General features: G+C 44.8%; 1 protein-coding gene across 2 annotated transcripts in view; it reads right to left on the bottom strand.

Moving 5' to 3' along the window:
- Positions 1–16,053, bottom strand: part of PPP2R3A (protein phosphatase 2 regulatory subunit B''alpha) — a 58,060-nt gene that overhangs the window by 41,515 nt on the left and 492 nt on the right. The window contains exons 1-2 of one of the 2 annotated variants that reach the window (XM_074912607.1): positions 14,467–14,559; positions 426–2,900 (exon numbers count right to left, since the gene is read on the bottom strand). In XM_074912607.1, the coding sequence (XP_074768708.1) occupies positions 426–2,432 (2,007 nt within the window). In that variant the 5' untranslated portion in view covers positions 2,433–2,900; positions 14,467–14,559. Of the gene's footprint in view, positions 1–425; positions 2,901–14,466; positions 14,560–16,053 lie in introns of those variants that run through there. The other variant, XM_074912608.1, reaches the window with a different exon arrangement.

Below are 16,053 nucleotides of genomic sequence, written 5' to 3'. Positions count from 1 at the left end.
AACAAAGGCTGTTGGAGTCTGCTCGGAGATGGAAGAGGCGGAACATTCAGTTCTCTCAACTGGTGAGAGGCAGTCCAATACCCGCTCGCAGGAATAAAGCGGCTCGATGAAAAACTGCTTTACTCTGTGATATTGAACCTGTTTAAATCACAAGCAAACAGCCTACAGGAGCATCAGCAGGAAATGAACAAGCTCAAAGGTGAAACTGCAGGTCAGGGCATATTTTGTTTGCTTAGGGGTTTTAGTTTCCTTTTTTTTGTTTGTATTTAAATAAATGTTACACTTCTGCCAGGTTGAGCATGTTATTCCACACTGTAGCATCCAAAGCACAATGAATCACTTAACAGATGTAGGTTTGTGTTTTTTTTCCACATTTCCCCATGTTTGTTTTACTCACTATCCCATCAAAGGTTTGGTTCTCTTACCTTAATCACTTCTGGGGCCTGCTGAATTGAGGCTGGAACAGAGTCTCTGGAGGCAGCCCCTGCACAGCTTTTTTGCCCTGCAAGGAGGGACTGCGAAGGAGTTGTTAAAGTTTCCTGAAGAATCTGCATCACTTCCCTCTCCTTGGACAAGCTTCCCTTGCCTGTCTGGAATTCCACCAGTTCCTGGGCAAAGTCCTCAATGCTTTCCAGGATACGCAGTAAAAGGGCTTTGTCATCCTCTTCCATTTTATGACCATTGGTTTCCATGATTTTTGACAAAGGGAAAGTGGGGTCAACAGGTTTACTTTTGGGTTCAAGAGCCAGAGGTAGTACCTGCCTACCCTGCCAGCCAAACACCTGCAAACAGGCAGGTTCCCTCTCCTTTAGAGAGGGTTCCCTCAAAGTACTCTCCATTTTCTGTGAGAAGCACTCCAAGTCCAGCAGCAGTTTGTCTATCTCATCCTTGTCTATCTTACTGCACATCGGTTCTCCTTTGGAGACACCAGCTTGGGAACCACACAATACAGAATCTGAAACTGGTTTTAAAGGAGTAATTTTCTCAGAAGCACGCGAAAGCTCAACATCTCCCACTCTGGCACGTTCTGCTTTAGCATCGGCAGTTAGATCTGCACAACCAGTTAGCTGGTAGCTGCGCTCTAAACTCTCCCAGCCCCCTTTCTGCTCTGCCTTCTTTATTTTCCCTAACGTTCTTTCCCCATCAGACTCCTCCTCAATGTACAGAGCCTCAGGGGAAGACGTGCAGTCAGAAGGGCTTGTGGCTGGTAACTGAGGTAGAGCACAAGCACCTTTCACAGCTCTCACACTGCTCTCCTGTGGGACACTGTGAAGGGAGTTTGAGGTAAAGCTCACAGTACTTGTTTGGATGGACTGAGAGGTACTCATCACCTCACACTGATCACCTGCTATTCCGAGAGGAACTGCACTTGAGGATGGCAGCTGAATAATATCTTCATATCTAGGTGGCTGCTCATCTCCAAATACTGGGGGAAAGGGAGACTGCTGCAAGCCATGAAAACAGTTAACTAGTTCTGCCAAGTCATTAGCTTCCTTGTGTCCTGATGGCTTGAGCTCAAAGGGTAGCTTTTTCAGGTATGAAGAAAACCTTGTCATCAAATTCATATATATCATTTCTGAATTAGCCAGGGGATCATTGTTGTGCCCTCCACTAACACTGTCTGCAGACTTCTTTTTAATGCAATGTTTTATTATGTCTGTGCACTTTTTCAGATCCTCTGAGCACTTGAGCAAGATGTCTAAGCACACCTTAATATCTCCACCAGAAGAACCATCTAGCTTGTGTTTTTCCAAAATCTGGGTAATGAAGTTTTCTTCAGAGAAGGAATGAGGGGAGAAAGGAACAATGGGGTTCATGGTGACTTCCGGAGCATCATTGCTCTCCTGCCATTTCTCCACAGGTGAGGGGCTCTGCAAAAAGCCACACGGAGGGCAGTTCTCATCATTGTTGAAGTGCCCATAAATCAAGTCAAAATCAAATGATCGTCTGCTGAATGATTCTGACCGAACTTTCCTTCCCTTTCTGTAGGCCACATGACTGGAAGAGTTCTTGAGCTTTTCAAAGGAGAATTCCTTTATTTTACCACTGGCAAGGTTTATCGCCTCACCAGTGATGTCTTTTAAGCTGCTGGAGGCTTGTACTGAAGAGCCCTTTTTGATTCTTGGATTATTTGGGAGGATTTGCTGATAGTCCTCATTTCCAGGCAAGGAAAGTCCATTTTCAGGAACAGGAATTTTATGGTCTAGCTTGGCATCTTGGACACCAAGCTCTGCACAGACGCTGTGGTGGGCAACAATGCACGTAACTCCCTGCTTAAACACTTGGCAAGTCCCTGTGCAGTAATGCACAGTGTGCTGAAAGTGCTGGTCTATCACCACACTGCTATAGCAGTTCACAGAAGTGACCATAAGCCTGTAGGTTGCTGCCATAGCACGGATCACGCTGGGAAGTGAGGCTTCAAAACTCACCATGAACTTAACAGGCAAAAAGTTCACGCCCCCGCTTTTCACAGCCACACCAGATTTAACAAAAACAATCAAATGTCATCAAAAACATTCAAGTTACATGAGAAACAACTGCCTTGGAAAGCCTTAGTGAAGTCTGGAGTGGTATCAGCAGTACAGTTACAACAATTAGCGCAACTTGCATATGGTTTGACTTAAGGCAACTTGATTCTCGTACTCGGAGCAGAAAGCTTTGCCGATCAGAGATGCAGCACGAGCTGCTCCATTTCTAATGGTCCAGGTAGGTTCTCCAGCAGATGTTCTAAAATTCAGACAGCTCTCAGGCAGAAGTAACAAGACAATAATTTTTGTTCAATCCTCCTTCTCTCTTTTTTGGGTGGATCGGTAAAAGACAGATAATCAAGTCGCATGTACAGACAAAAAAATCCACAGTATGTTCGTATGATTCCCCTCTCACACTGGTACAGTCGGTCCCTGCAACAGAAAAAAAAGGTGAGAGTCATTACAATTTCCATGTAATATGCAGCCTTGTCTACTACCAAACATATGGCACCAGACCATAACAACCAACACTCATGCTTGTACAGAGTAAGAGTAGGCTGACATTTTTCCTACACTCAGATCTACCATATAAGAACACTGCCGAGGAGCTAGCCTATATTTATACACAGGCTGTCTGTGTGTTGCCATTTTAACAGCTCTATTTTAACCACTCAAATTTATTTTTTTTTCAGACTAGCATTTTTTCCTCCTCAGACTGAACAAAACATTACCTTTAATTCTAATGGAGCAAAACATTTCAATCATGTTGTGAATTTCTGACTTTCATTTTCCAAGACACTAAAGATAAGGCAAAGAGCAGTAGGGAAAAGCACTTTCAGGATTTCCAAGCTCTCTGGATTATAAAAAGCTGCAAACAGCCTGGAGCAAAGGAGATGAATGCCTCTAAGAATGCAGGGCCTTTAGTAAAGGCCACAATGGCTTCCATTAGTCTTTCACCAAGGTCTCTGGGACCATGGTAATATATTTAAACGAGGAATAACTGTTTTTCTTTTGCTTACAACCCATAAATACAGCCTATATTATTAAATAAATCTCCTGGTGTAGACATCAAGAGCAGAAAGTAACATTTGCATAAAGGTTAAGCCTGAGAAAACTAGGAATTTAGTGTTTTACACTTAGCATAGACATTTCCAGCTGCATTTCCTAAGATCATGGTCAGAATTGTAGCAGAAAAAACAAGAGCTGCTTAACTTTGTTATGAAAGGATAGGAAATCACAGATTTAAAGGCCCTTAAGTTTTAGACATTGCTTTGATACTTCAATAATCAAATTAAAAACACCCCAGTGAAATTCTGAGCACCCTCTATTCCTGTACAAACAGAAATGCACTTCATAAAACATGATTATATCACAGCTAAGTCCCACTACAGCATGTGTTTATTTTGTTGTTCTCAAAGGTAAATACTAGCACTACATGAAAGGCCAGACCTGCATCTGATGAAAGGACTGCCCTCCATGCCTGTTACATCCCACCTATCTCAGCTCCTAAGCCTGTACAAATCTATCACACAAAAGAGAAGCAACTTAGCTTGATGCTGTTACAATTAAGGACTAGGGATAGCACAAGACTGCTGAATATTCACATTTTACGTATTTTAAAGCCTTCATTTGAGATTGAGAAGCACTGATTTTAGAGTATTTGATGGAATTTGTAATGCCCACTTGTAGCAATTAGGCAGAACTGCACACTGTAAGTAAGCAAGCCTTCCCGATTTGTTCTTTGGATTATATAAAGCACTGACACGATTGCGTTCGAGATGAAGTAGTAACTGCTCCAACCACCATGCTGGTATCTGTAACAGGCTGCCACCTGCCTATCAAACACCGCAGGCCAAGTTGCGTGTTGCACCAGGGCCAGCCTCATACACTCCTGTGCCTGCCCTGCCTGCTCCCCTCTACACCCACTGGCACTGCCCCAAAGCCCCACAGGCACGGGAGGGCCTTCCAGAGGGATGAGCAGAGGTATGAGGTGTGCCCCAGCCACAGCAGTGAGTCAGGCTGCCAGGGGGATAAAGGGCGTAAACAGAACCGTTTTTAAACCCCGGGGTGCTTACACCATCAGGCATAAAGCTAGGTAATAAGACTCCACACCCTCCAGTCACTGACTCTCAGGCTTCACTATCAGGTGTGCTAAACGTTCTGCTGAACCAGAGCCACAGCTAAAAAAAGTACTACTGGCTCCCCAATGTCTTCATCATACAGGACTTAATGGGCTTTGTTCAGACAGGAATACCCATGCTTCTATGCCTCCAAAATGTCTCATGATCCACGGACCCCCCAAGAGTGCCTTCTAACACATCCAGGGTAAGAGGTCTGCTGCGTTTCCTTCTCTGAGCTTCCATCAACTACAAACAAGCTTTCTGGCATTTCCTGAAACAAAAGTGATACAAGATTTAGAGCCAGCAGAAGTCTTCAGGACAGCAGATTTGATGAAGTGTTAATATTGCCCCTGAAAAAGCACAGGACTTGCTTTCTCAAGAGCTCCTTCCTCCCTCTGTGTCATACACAGCAAGGAGAGACTGGTCTTCTTTTTAGCAGCAAATAATAGTCTGGGTGTATACCTAATTTGGGAAATAATTGCATCTTGAGTAAGTTATTTCTTAATTAGAAAAATAATGTATTAGACTCGGTCTCCTCCTTCTGTATCACTCCAAGGGTAATTTTCTCCCTACATACGTACCCCTTCCACTGGTCCACTGGAACTAAGGCAGTTTCTCCAGTCCTTTCAACCACCTTCAAACAATGAAGCTTTTTGTGTCTGTAAGATTATTCCACAAGGAGTTCTTCAATGAAGAACTCTTCTAGATTCCCAACCTAAACTGACTCTTTAGTTCAACTGTGTATTTCGAGCTATGCCCAATAACAACACTCTTCCCACCATCTCCACTTCATACTTCTCAAATAGTTTTAGGTGCTTATGCCCTAAACCATTGCTCAGCCATGTTACAAGTAGTCAGCCCTTTCTGCTTTAGTATAAGGCAGGTCCTCCAGCCACATTTGCTGAAATCTCTAATCTCTTTCCAATTCATCTGTATTTCTCTGGAACTATCACATATTGACATAATTCAGATGCAAACTTGCCAAGGCTGATGCAAGATTGCTACCTCCTGCCTCTGTTGTCAGCACCTTTTACTGCTGTGTCTGGGAAGGAAGTAAAGAATCAATATCAAAAACCTGATACTCTCTTTTCAACTAGATTAACTAACATCTTCTCAGTGATTATTTACTACTTGCTTTATTATTGCTGTCTGCAAAAACATGCTAGGGTTATTCAGAGTGCTGGACTACTTGACTCCAGCTATGCAAGACCCCCCCCCCCCCAAAAAAAAAGAAAAATTGTATAGGCAGCACAAATGCATACAGATGTAGAGTAGAAACTATTTTTCTCATTCTTCCACAGGCTTGACCAAGGTAGCACATGCTCAGCTTGCAGCTTTTTTACAGTCATCCATCAAACATGATCCAGCATGTAAACCTAATCAAGACAAGACCTGAGAGAAGAGTATTCCTGCTATCAGATCTGGGAACCTGGTCCTAAGCTCAGCTTGAATGGGCTTTTGTTGCGACTTTCAGTTGGTGACTACAACCTACTACTTATGAATAGCAACAACCTAAGACTGAATGCGTTAAGAAACATTTCATACTTCATTCTTTTCAGCCCGCCACTTCATTCCAGTTGCGACTCTAGAACAGCCCCCAGTTCAGATATACGGTAGGAGGAGTCTGTAATTAGGACTGCTGCCATGAAACCAACTCCAGCCCTGAGGATACAGGATTGGCTTCACAATATAAACTATGAATGAACAGGGCTTCTTGTGTGATGGCAGAATAATGCTTTATGTCTTTCCTATCTGCAAGATGACTTGAATCACTTCCCAAAGGAAAAAATTATCGCAGATACTAATGATATAAAAGGTTATTCTATAAGACACACAAATTCTATTCATGCAAAGATTATGCTGGAGTTAAATAACTGAACAATAACCATCTGTTAGGATGGGGACTATCAGCCAGCACTTGACTTACTGGCAAACTTAAGTCTAGAAAGCTATGGGACAGGCCTCTACTGCCTCTGAAAGTCTCAAATTAAGCAAAAATCTTCTCGACCTCTTATCTCCAGCACCACTAGTGATCAGAAGTTAGAAACCACAGTAACAGGCAGTATGGTGACTTCTGTGTATGTATGTAACCAGCCCCTTCTGCACCAACACATGGCATGGGTGTCACTATGCAACCAGGCTTTTTTCTAGTAGAAGAGGTGGTAGGATAAAGTCTGAAGTTCAGTATTCTTGCAAGAGGCAGAAAGACAGAAAAACAGTTTGGCCATTTGGACAGTCACCAGTGTAGCTTCAGAAGTATCACACTAGCTGTGTAATCAGGTGTCAGGTCTTACCCTCTTAGAGGAGCTTGTGGTGCCAAAAAGCAGCATATAACCGCATCCTCTTATTTAGAAATTCCCAGTTTCCGTTTACATTTTACTGAACAAAGCAGACTTGAGAGTCAACTATATTCATTATAGAAGACAGAAGCAGGGAAATAACAAAGCAATGATTTCTTGCAAAGCACAACTTTCTGCCAATCTTTGGTACTTTGTCAAATAAAAGAAAAAAAAAAGAGAGTATTAATCTTCCACTCAAATTCATTAATTTTAAAACCTACTACAGTATGGTACTGGACCCCGAGATGTACCATTTCTTTTCTTACTAGCTGGCTCAAGACAGAACGAGGTAAGCTTTAATAGTCAAAAGCACACTACACACACAGTCTGGGGATGGCGATCGGAATAGATGAGGTGACTCAGGGGCACTGTTCTGCAGCTTGTAAAGGAGCTGACACTGAGCCAAGCTCCATGAAATTCAAAGGGTCTCTGATCACACAGCCAAGCAGTCACTGCTCCAGTAGCCCCAACCACCACTGCCAGAATCAACAGGTGACCACTAGTTGTTATACAGCCTTCTATACAGTCACTGAAAAATCTCTGAAAAACTAGTATTAAACACATCACCAGATGCTCCGTCTGTGATAGGATCATATCTGCAGTAGCTGTGGTAAGAAATTTTTGTAACAAATCCACTGATGAATTCAGCAGAAGTGTTACAATGAACCATTTACATAAATTATTTTTAACTCCATCGCAAAGGCACTGATTTACAATTCACCATCACTTGCACAATTTACCTTCCAAAACAGTTTGAACAAGAGACTAGAAAGAGTAACTCTTCCTTCTATATTGAAGTAGTGCAGAAGAAAAAAGTCTAACCACCTAAGTTGCTCCTTTGTCCTGTATTTCTTAGATTTTCACATCTTATAACATTTTGATGTCTTTAATGTTAGCATGTATAGTTAATCCAAAAGGACTTTTTTGTCCATAGGACTTGAGATGACAAGTTACATCAAATGAATCCCATCCTTAAGGATTAAATAAGAATGGGAACAACTGTATCTGTCTCCAACAGTGGCTATATGCCAATGTTCAAGGAATAGTATTGGAAAAAAATATATGATATTTCCTAGGGGTACTCTTCTGGCCTCCAGCTGTTCTCAGCTCATGAGAATTATGAACCTGGATGTGGTTTCTGTGTACTTAGTAACCTTTAAAGAATTTCCCTCCTATGTGCTTGGGCAACTGAAGCTTTCTGCATCCAGAGCACCTTTTGACAAGACATTCCACCACCTACTACCCCTTTCAATTCCGTCACTCACCAGCTTCAATATGTCAAGATTTTGTACTGAAAGCACAAACATTAGACCTGTACACACACTGACCACGGCACTCCTGAAGCTCCATGAATTCCATGTCATCCCTTTGCCTTCTCTTTTCTGGGATTATTAGACTGAGAAAGACCAGGCATTTCAGACTGAAAAAGAAATTACTTTGGAAGAATATGATAACCTTCTACAAAATCATGGATGGCATGGAAAGAGTAGATAGGGTCTGCCTGCTCGCCTTCTCCTCTAACACAAGAACTAGGTATGATCAAGAAATGCTACAGGAAGCAGGTTAAAACGAGCACACACGCAGCAAACGTGTGAAACGTCCTATCAAAGGATGCCACAGACCCAGAAAGGACCTGGGGAGTCAAGGGGTCATGTTTTAATACGTCCTCTGTCAAAAGCTACCACCTCTTTCTTGGGCATCACTTGGTGCCCTTTAATTCTTGCCACATTTCAGGTTACAAAATAAGAAAGGAACAGTTGCTTCATATTCCCATGGTTGCAGATTGCGATCATAATCCCTCCTCTTATCCATTCTACTTCTGATCATGTATCTTCCAGGCTAAATTCTAGTTTATTTGGTTACTCTTTTTACAAAAGCTGCATCAATCATACTCTTCTGGGATTTTTTTTTCCCCTAATCTTACAACAGCTCTTTGGAGAGGGAAAAATGTCTGCCTCTAGCTTTGAGGGGAGTGTGTGTTATTTATTACACAAACATACCATGGATTTATAGCATGGCATTCCGTTTTGCTCACTCTCCTTCTAGACATTTGCCATTTCTATTTGTCTTTTTTTCAATCTTTTGACTGCTGCCCAGAGTTTCACAGAGCTTTATCTGCATTACTTAAAAGATTTCTTTCCTGAATGGCACATACTCTTCAGAGCTCATCACTGCATGGACACAGGTAGTTGTTCCTCCCTGTCCACACTATTTTATATGTACTCGTATCAAGTACCACTTGCCTACAACCAAGTACTGTGAGAACCTTCCACAACTCCAGCCACTTTTTGTTTCTGCTACCCTAATTTTGTTGTTTTTCAGCATATACTGTCACTTCGTTACTCAGCCTCTCTTCCAGATCATTTATAACTATGTAGAGCAACACAAGCCTGACCAGAGATCCCCCTGGGATTTCACTAGTGATTACTCTTCACTAGAAAAGCTGACAGTTCTTCCACCACTTTAACCAGGTATTAATTACTGAAAGGGATACACTCCTACTCCATGGCAGTTCATCTCCTTTAAGAAGCATTACCAATGAACTTGGTTAAACTCTTTCTGAAAAATCCAGAAGCAGCAGAATACTGGCATGTTTGTCTCTCATGCCTTCTTGTCAAATAGCTTCAGACCATCTAACTTTACCAGCTGAAGCTGGACTTCAGCATTCTTGCAGTGAACCATGAAGGTCATGCAATGGGAGCACTTACCAAGGCAGGCTTCCAAGTAGAGATGACCTTGAGAAGCACCATCTCTGACAGGATGATAAACACTGCTTTGCAGTCAGTATGGATTTGGAGAAGTCAATTTTTACATTAGACAATACACTTCAGTAGATTTAGCCTAAAAAAGTCCAAAACCAAACACCACCACCCCCCCCCCCCAACACTAACTTAAATACAACCTGTCCACATCTACAGCAGCAACAGAAACCAAGCTTAACGCTCAGAAGAGATTTGGGCTAGTATTAATAATCCACACCATTTTTTAAAAATAAACATGGCAAGAGACCCTAAATAATTGTTTTAAAATACTGACTTGCAGTTAGTGAATGCAGTATTGTTCATGTAATTCCTTAAGTCACAGGGTTATCCCATGTTCCCATGCTGCTACACCCCTCACAAACACCAGCACGTGGGGTCCCTGAACACAAGGGTGCTAGAAACCCTCTCAGGGAGAACCAATGTACAGACCTTGCAAAGCTTGTCATTACGGGTATCAGCTGTGGTGGACATCAACTAATAATATCAAGAAAGATTTCACCCTTTTCAACTTCTCTAAAACACCTTTCTTCAACTTTCCCTTTGCAGAGACTTGGAACTAAAACTGACCAGACAGGAATTTGTGTCCCATGAGACTGGTTTCCAGTTATACAGATGAGACAGCAAGAGAGCAAAAGCTCACACAATTTTCCACATAACACCAAATCTGTTAAGTATAAATAATTTGCCAACTAATCGCTGTTCCAGCCCCATGTCTCTATAAAACTACCATATAATCTTAGCTCACTTAACAGGCCACCGGTACATTAACACACATGTCGAAGCTTAGCAAGACATGAGTAAAAAAAAATAAATTTAAAAATTGTAGGAAGGATAAGCCTAACTGTGCTTTGTCAGGCTGACAGAAAATAAGGTGACCAACCAGAAAACACAGGAGGTGAACAAACTTCAAAAGCACATAATTAGCAAGGCTCAGAGCAGAGGTCAGAAAGCCAGCTTAAGCAGTACGTCTCTCAGCTGTTTATAGCCTTATATGGAAAGAGATAATTTCATATTAGCAAGATACATTTATTTTCCCTGAAATCAGTTAATTTAGTATTAACAGTATCCAATTACTTTACGCAAATCAAAGTGATTTTATTAAAGAGTTAAGATAACAAAGGGAGAGTTGTGTCCAAGACGGCATTCCCTCAGTCACTAACCTTTGTTGATACTGTGGTTACAATCTACAGATTTCCCAAAACCATCTTGGAAACTTACTTGTAAGTTCAGTAAAATTTCCCCTGTAGTAGACTAGCCATCTGTAGAGTAAACCAGATTTAAAATCTAATCACAATTAAAACAAAATTTGTTTCAAATCCATTGCCCATCTATTCAGAGTTCATACATTTCTTATTGCCATCTTATCTGACTTTGTGTCTCATCTGTACCGCACTGCTCTTTATTCACTCATTTCCTCATGCATCCAAGATTTTTGGTAAAGTTGTCATTGCCTAAGGTGACAGTCCGTTTCTCCAGGGTAGTCTCAGTTCCCAGCCCATACTCGGCCCCAGCTGGAGTACAACAGCTCTTCCACAGGTCAGCGATGAGAACACAAACACCGAGCTGGAGAGAAAGGCTCTGATTCTGTGCTGTGTGCCCGTCCTCACCTCTGAGGCATAATCACAGGAGTAAAAAGAAAGCAGTCATTTCCACCAGTCATATCTTCCACAAGCCCATTCCTGCCAGCCTCCATCTCACACTCTGCAGAGGAGCAGCTGTTGAAATGTAACAAATTACGCCAAAAGGTGCGGCATGTCCTAGCATTTAAGAAGTTTGGCACTGCTACAGCTTTTACTGCTTATGACTTTGATAAGCCACACCAGAGGCACAGATCAGTGTGATCAAAGTAACATGTAACTTAAGGGAGCACAACTTTTCTATCCTCTGTCCTCTGCAAAGGAAAATTAAGGGGGTTTTAGCCTGACATCCCAGTAAGACAGAGGAAGTAATTCCCCCTGTATCTTCACTAACCCAGGGAGCTTTACAAAACAAAAAAAAAATATTAATTTCTCTTCTTCCTCTGTGTATTCAAACAGAAGCAGATTAAAAAGACAAGCGATACACACAAGAAACAGAAAACCAGAAAAATGCAAAGATTCCCCTATTCCAACTTGAGTGAACAGCAGTGTTCACATTCATGAGTTTGAATACTCATTAAAATTAATAGTAATTTTTAAGTCTTGCTTGTTACATGTGTCACCTCAGGTATTGCTTCCTGCATCCTATTCACACACTACTCTGAAATCAGAATTATTAATTTCTCCATCAGTATAGCATTCGCATGCTACTTAAGCATTAACTTACTTTCTAGTATTATCCTCATTTTACCCTGCAAGAATTGTGGCAAAGAAAATACATCAGTTTCCAGTGCTCAAGGCCTGATTTTCCAAAGTATGTGACATTACAGAGTGTTTCATATGGGTAAAGCACAGCACCTGCTCAGCTGCAACTGCCTTTACATCAGAAATTCCACAAATCAGATCCAGGGACATAAGCGGCAGAGGAAATACAACAGTGAAGTCTGATGGAAGGAGCTTGTCCCATAACACACATGAAATCAGTTCTTTCAGACAGCACTTAACTACCTTAATTATGAATGAGAAAATTCCCTTCCTCCCACAGTTCTACTCTGCTGTCCAGTTTCTGCTGGAATTGGAGCACAGGATTTAAGCTCTAATACAGGCTTCAGAAAAGTTCACTCACAAGAGAAAAACCTAGGCTTACAGGGAAGAACAGCACACAATCATTTAAGTAAAAACAGTACTGGAAAACATTTATACAAAGAAAGCGAAACAAGACTGCACAGCAACCTCTGTACTGGACCAAGATATACCTAGTTCAGAGTTACTGTTTAAAGTCAGGTTTGCTGTGTAAATCAAGGAGGGAAAGTGCCTGCAGGATAAAGGATAAAGAAAGGTCCTTACAAAAAAAAAACAACAACCAAACAAAAACAAACCCTGGAAAAGACAGATTCCACTGTGTGGCATCGTATTTATACCTCCAGGGCTACCGCTAGTGAGTGTTAGACCACAGGGCTCCACTACACAGATTTCTGAACTGCCTGAGCCACAATATTCATCACCTGCTCCACAGGCTGCAGCTGAAGGAAATGAAATAGATGCTTTACCAGTGAATCTCTGCAGTATTTGGCAGTCACACATCGGTCAACTTTAACTTGAGGCACTTTGCCCACAGCTACCTTTAATGCTGCACCTCTGTGTGAATTACGAGTACAAAATAATTTAACACATGACTGTGGTTACAAAGGTCTGGGTAGTGGAAAGTGGCTATGCACCATCACGCAACGCAAACTTTTCTCTTACTTGACCTGAAGTCAAATGTAAATCAGTCTCAACTGATACAGCATGTCACCACTTCCAGATATACAAATACTGAAGAAAAAACCCCAACCCACCACTGCTTCTTGCTTCAACTTCACAGAATCCAGCAGACATTAAATACAGAAATTTACACAACTGAGAGAAGACTAACAGTACTGACAGTCTCTTCTAAGTCCTCACAAAAATAACTTCCCCCTACATAACCTGTGAGGGCAGACCTACCAAGTTTGAGAGATTCACAAAAAAATAATCAAGAAAGAAGACAGCTATTTTAAGTAAACACTTGGAAAATTTCCTGAAGCAGGCATCAGATCATGTGAGGTAAAGCCATGAGACCACCACCAAGAAAAACATACCCAGCCCTTCAAAGCAGCACTTCAACAGCAAACAGCTTGAGGACTACCTGCCTCTCTGCTCGAATTCTTCCCTTTGCGCTGCCAGCCTGCCTTTACAGGAAAGATGGGGGCACAGAACAGCACGTCTTCCAGGGCTTCCTTCTTTAGCATGAAGAACAGTGGTAATAAAATTTGTCCGAGGCTTAAAAATATTTACATTACTTGAGACCAGTACAGTCTGATGACCTTCACAGTATTATTCCAGTAGGAACACGTCCTTCAGTAAATCAATCCACTAGTTACTCAGTTTTATCAGTTTCTGCCAAACTTAACCTTGGATTTGTGCACCCATGACCCAAGGAGACTTGTAGTCAAAGCTGTTCCCTTTCTTGCTCATGAAGAAAAACAAAAAATAAAAATCCTACTTTCATGACCATGTATTAACAACTGCGCTGAAGAATATCAAAGGTCCTGCGGTCAGTGTTCACAAGGAAAGAGCAGCCTAAGCAGAGGTGATCCCTCGCCGGCGTTCAACCTCCCGCTTCACCGCGACTAACAGCTTGGGGCCGTCCTGAACCGGGAACAACACTCCGGTGACCGGCTGAAACGCCGTCGTGACTCTCAACACTTTGTCGAAACTCTTTCGAGACAATTTATAGCCTCGGCCTCCACAACACCACGCAGTACCGCTCTTCGCGACTTAAACGCGTGCGATGCGAGAAGTATTTCCTCCCGCTGCACCCGCGCGTTACCTGGTAACTCCATTCAATCCCCGCTCCCCGCAGCCCACCGCGGGGCGCAGCCCCCGCCGCACACCGCCCCGCCGGGCCGGGCCGGGCCGCTCGGCCCGCAGCTCCCTCCCCGCGCCCTGTCACCGCCAGCACCGCGCCCCCGAGACACGCCGCGCCGGGACGGTTCAGCACAGACAACGCACCGGCACCCCCCACCCCGGGGCCGGCCCGGCACCTGCCCCCGCCGCCGGGCCCTGCGGGGACGGAGCGACCGCTGCCCCCGCCGCCGGGGAGAACCGGCGGCCGCTCGGCCCCGACCCGGCCCCGCGGGCGCTGCCCCCGCGCCCCGCCGTCCGGACCCGGCACCTACCCGCCGGGGCAGCGCCCCGTCCCATGCCGGCGCCGCCGCTCCCGCCGCCGGGCGCGCTCTGCCGCCCGCCCCGGCCCGGCCGGCCCCTTCCGCGCGGCGGCGGGCCCCGCCCTGGAGGCGCGGCGCGGAGCGGAGCGGCGGGCGGCCCCGGGCGCGCAGGTCGCGGCGGGGCTGTGGGGGGGCGGTGGCGGAATGGCGCTGCCCGCGCTGAGGGCGGGGAGGAAGAGGAGGGGGAGGAGGACGCCCCCCACCCCCGCGCGCGTGCCCGCGCCGCGCCCCTCCCTCTCCTCAGAGGCGCCGTGAGGAGGCGGCGGCCGGGCCCCCGCCCCAGCGCCCCGTCCCGTCCCCCGCGGGGCACCGGGGCGCAGCGTCCCCGACGGTGGTTTTTGTTTTCCGTCAGCCCCTCCAGAAATCCGGCGGCGCGGTTGCTTCAGCGGGTTTTGAACTCTCTTTGGCTCGAGGCCGTTGGTCGTGCCCTCCGGCAAAACCGCGGGACGGGTGCCTCCCAGAAACGGTGAAAATTAAGAGGGAGAAGAGCCAACGCGCGACTGGAAGGCGAAGGCAGCTGCCGCACCTCAGGGGCTAGGCCTGGAGCGGGCCTTGCGTTGACAGCGCGTTCTGCTGCGCTGCGAGTCGTGTTTGTATGTTGCAGTTACACAGCGCTGGGGTAGGAGGTGCCCAGAGACACCAGAACGTTGCTGCAGGTAAGCGTCGTGGTACACCAACCTCCTGGGGTCTCTGCCCAAGGGAGCTTTGAACTCTTGTCGGGCTGCAGCAGCCCCTTCAGTCACAGACAGGCACGCCAACCTGCTCCGCCGTGCCTCATGGCTTACAGGGACACCTCAAAACCTCAGCTGGAACACAGCAGATTTGTCCCCTGCACCTCCATTATATCCCCCTCCACCAACACATGCACTCTCCTAGCACTTCTCACTTGTAGCTCCCATCTCGGCCATGCTATCCCTCCTCAAAAGTCAGACACAAATGCCTCCCTTTTGCTGTTCCTCTTCGTTTTAGCATCTTCTAAACATGCTAGAAAATCTTCTAGTATTTTCTAAAAGTGCTAGAATGCATTTGACAGAAAAGTCTCCACTCATTCCTTTCTCAGAGATGAGGGAAGCAACCCTGTCATCCCCAGGCCCTTAGGTGCCTTTCATTCTTCCCCATTTCTCCAGAAAGGGAAACTGAATTACTCCCATGGCACTAAATTACCATAGTTAGCTCGGGAAAAAAAAAACCACGTTACTGGTCAGTGCAGGTGGGCAACAGCCAAAGGGGCAGAGATACTGCCCACCCAAACAATCCACTGATCTGAGCCTGTTTCTTGGGACTCTTCCCTTCTTCCCTCACAGTTCCTCCACCTGTCACGCAGGACAGGATGGGCGCTCGGTCACTTCAGAGAAGCGCAGGGCCTCTGCTGTAGGCCTGGACATGCAGGCGTGAGAGACATCAGGGCAAGGGAGCGTGACTGCAAAGCCTGATCCACAGCCAAGCTTGCCCCAGTCATGTGGAGGAAGAGCCGCACTTCAGTCACATGGTTTTTTAAACAGTCTTGAAGGATTGAATAAAATTACAATAACATAGTTA

Source organism: Athene noctua, chromosome 8, assembly GCF_965140245.1.
Source record: "Athene noctua chromosome 8, bAthNoc1.hap1.1, whole genome shotgun sequence".
NCBI lineage: Eukaryota > Metazoa > Chordata > Aves > Strigiformes > Strigidae > Athene > Athene noctua.
This window is presented reverse-complemented; position numbering and strand designations above follow the sequence as displayed.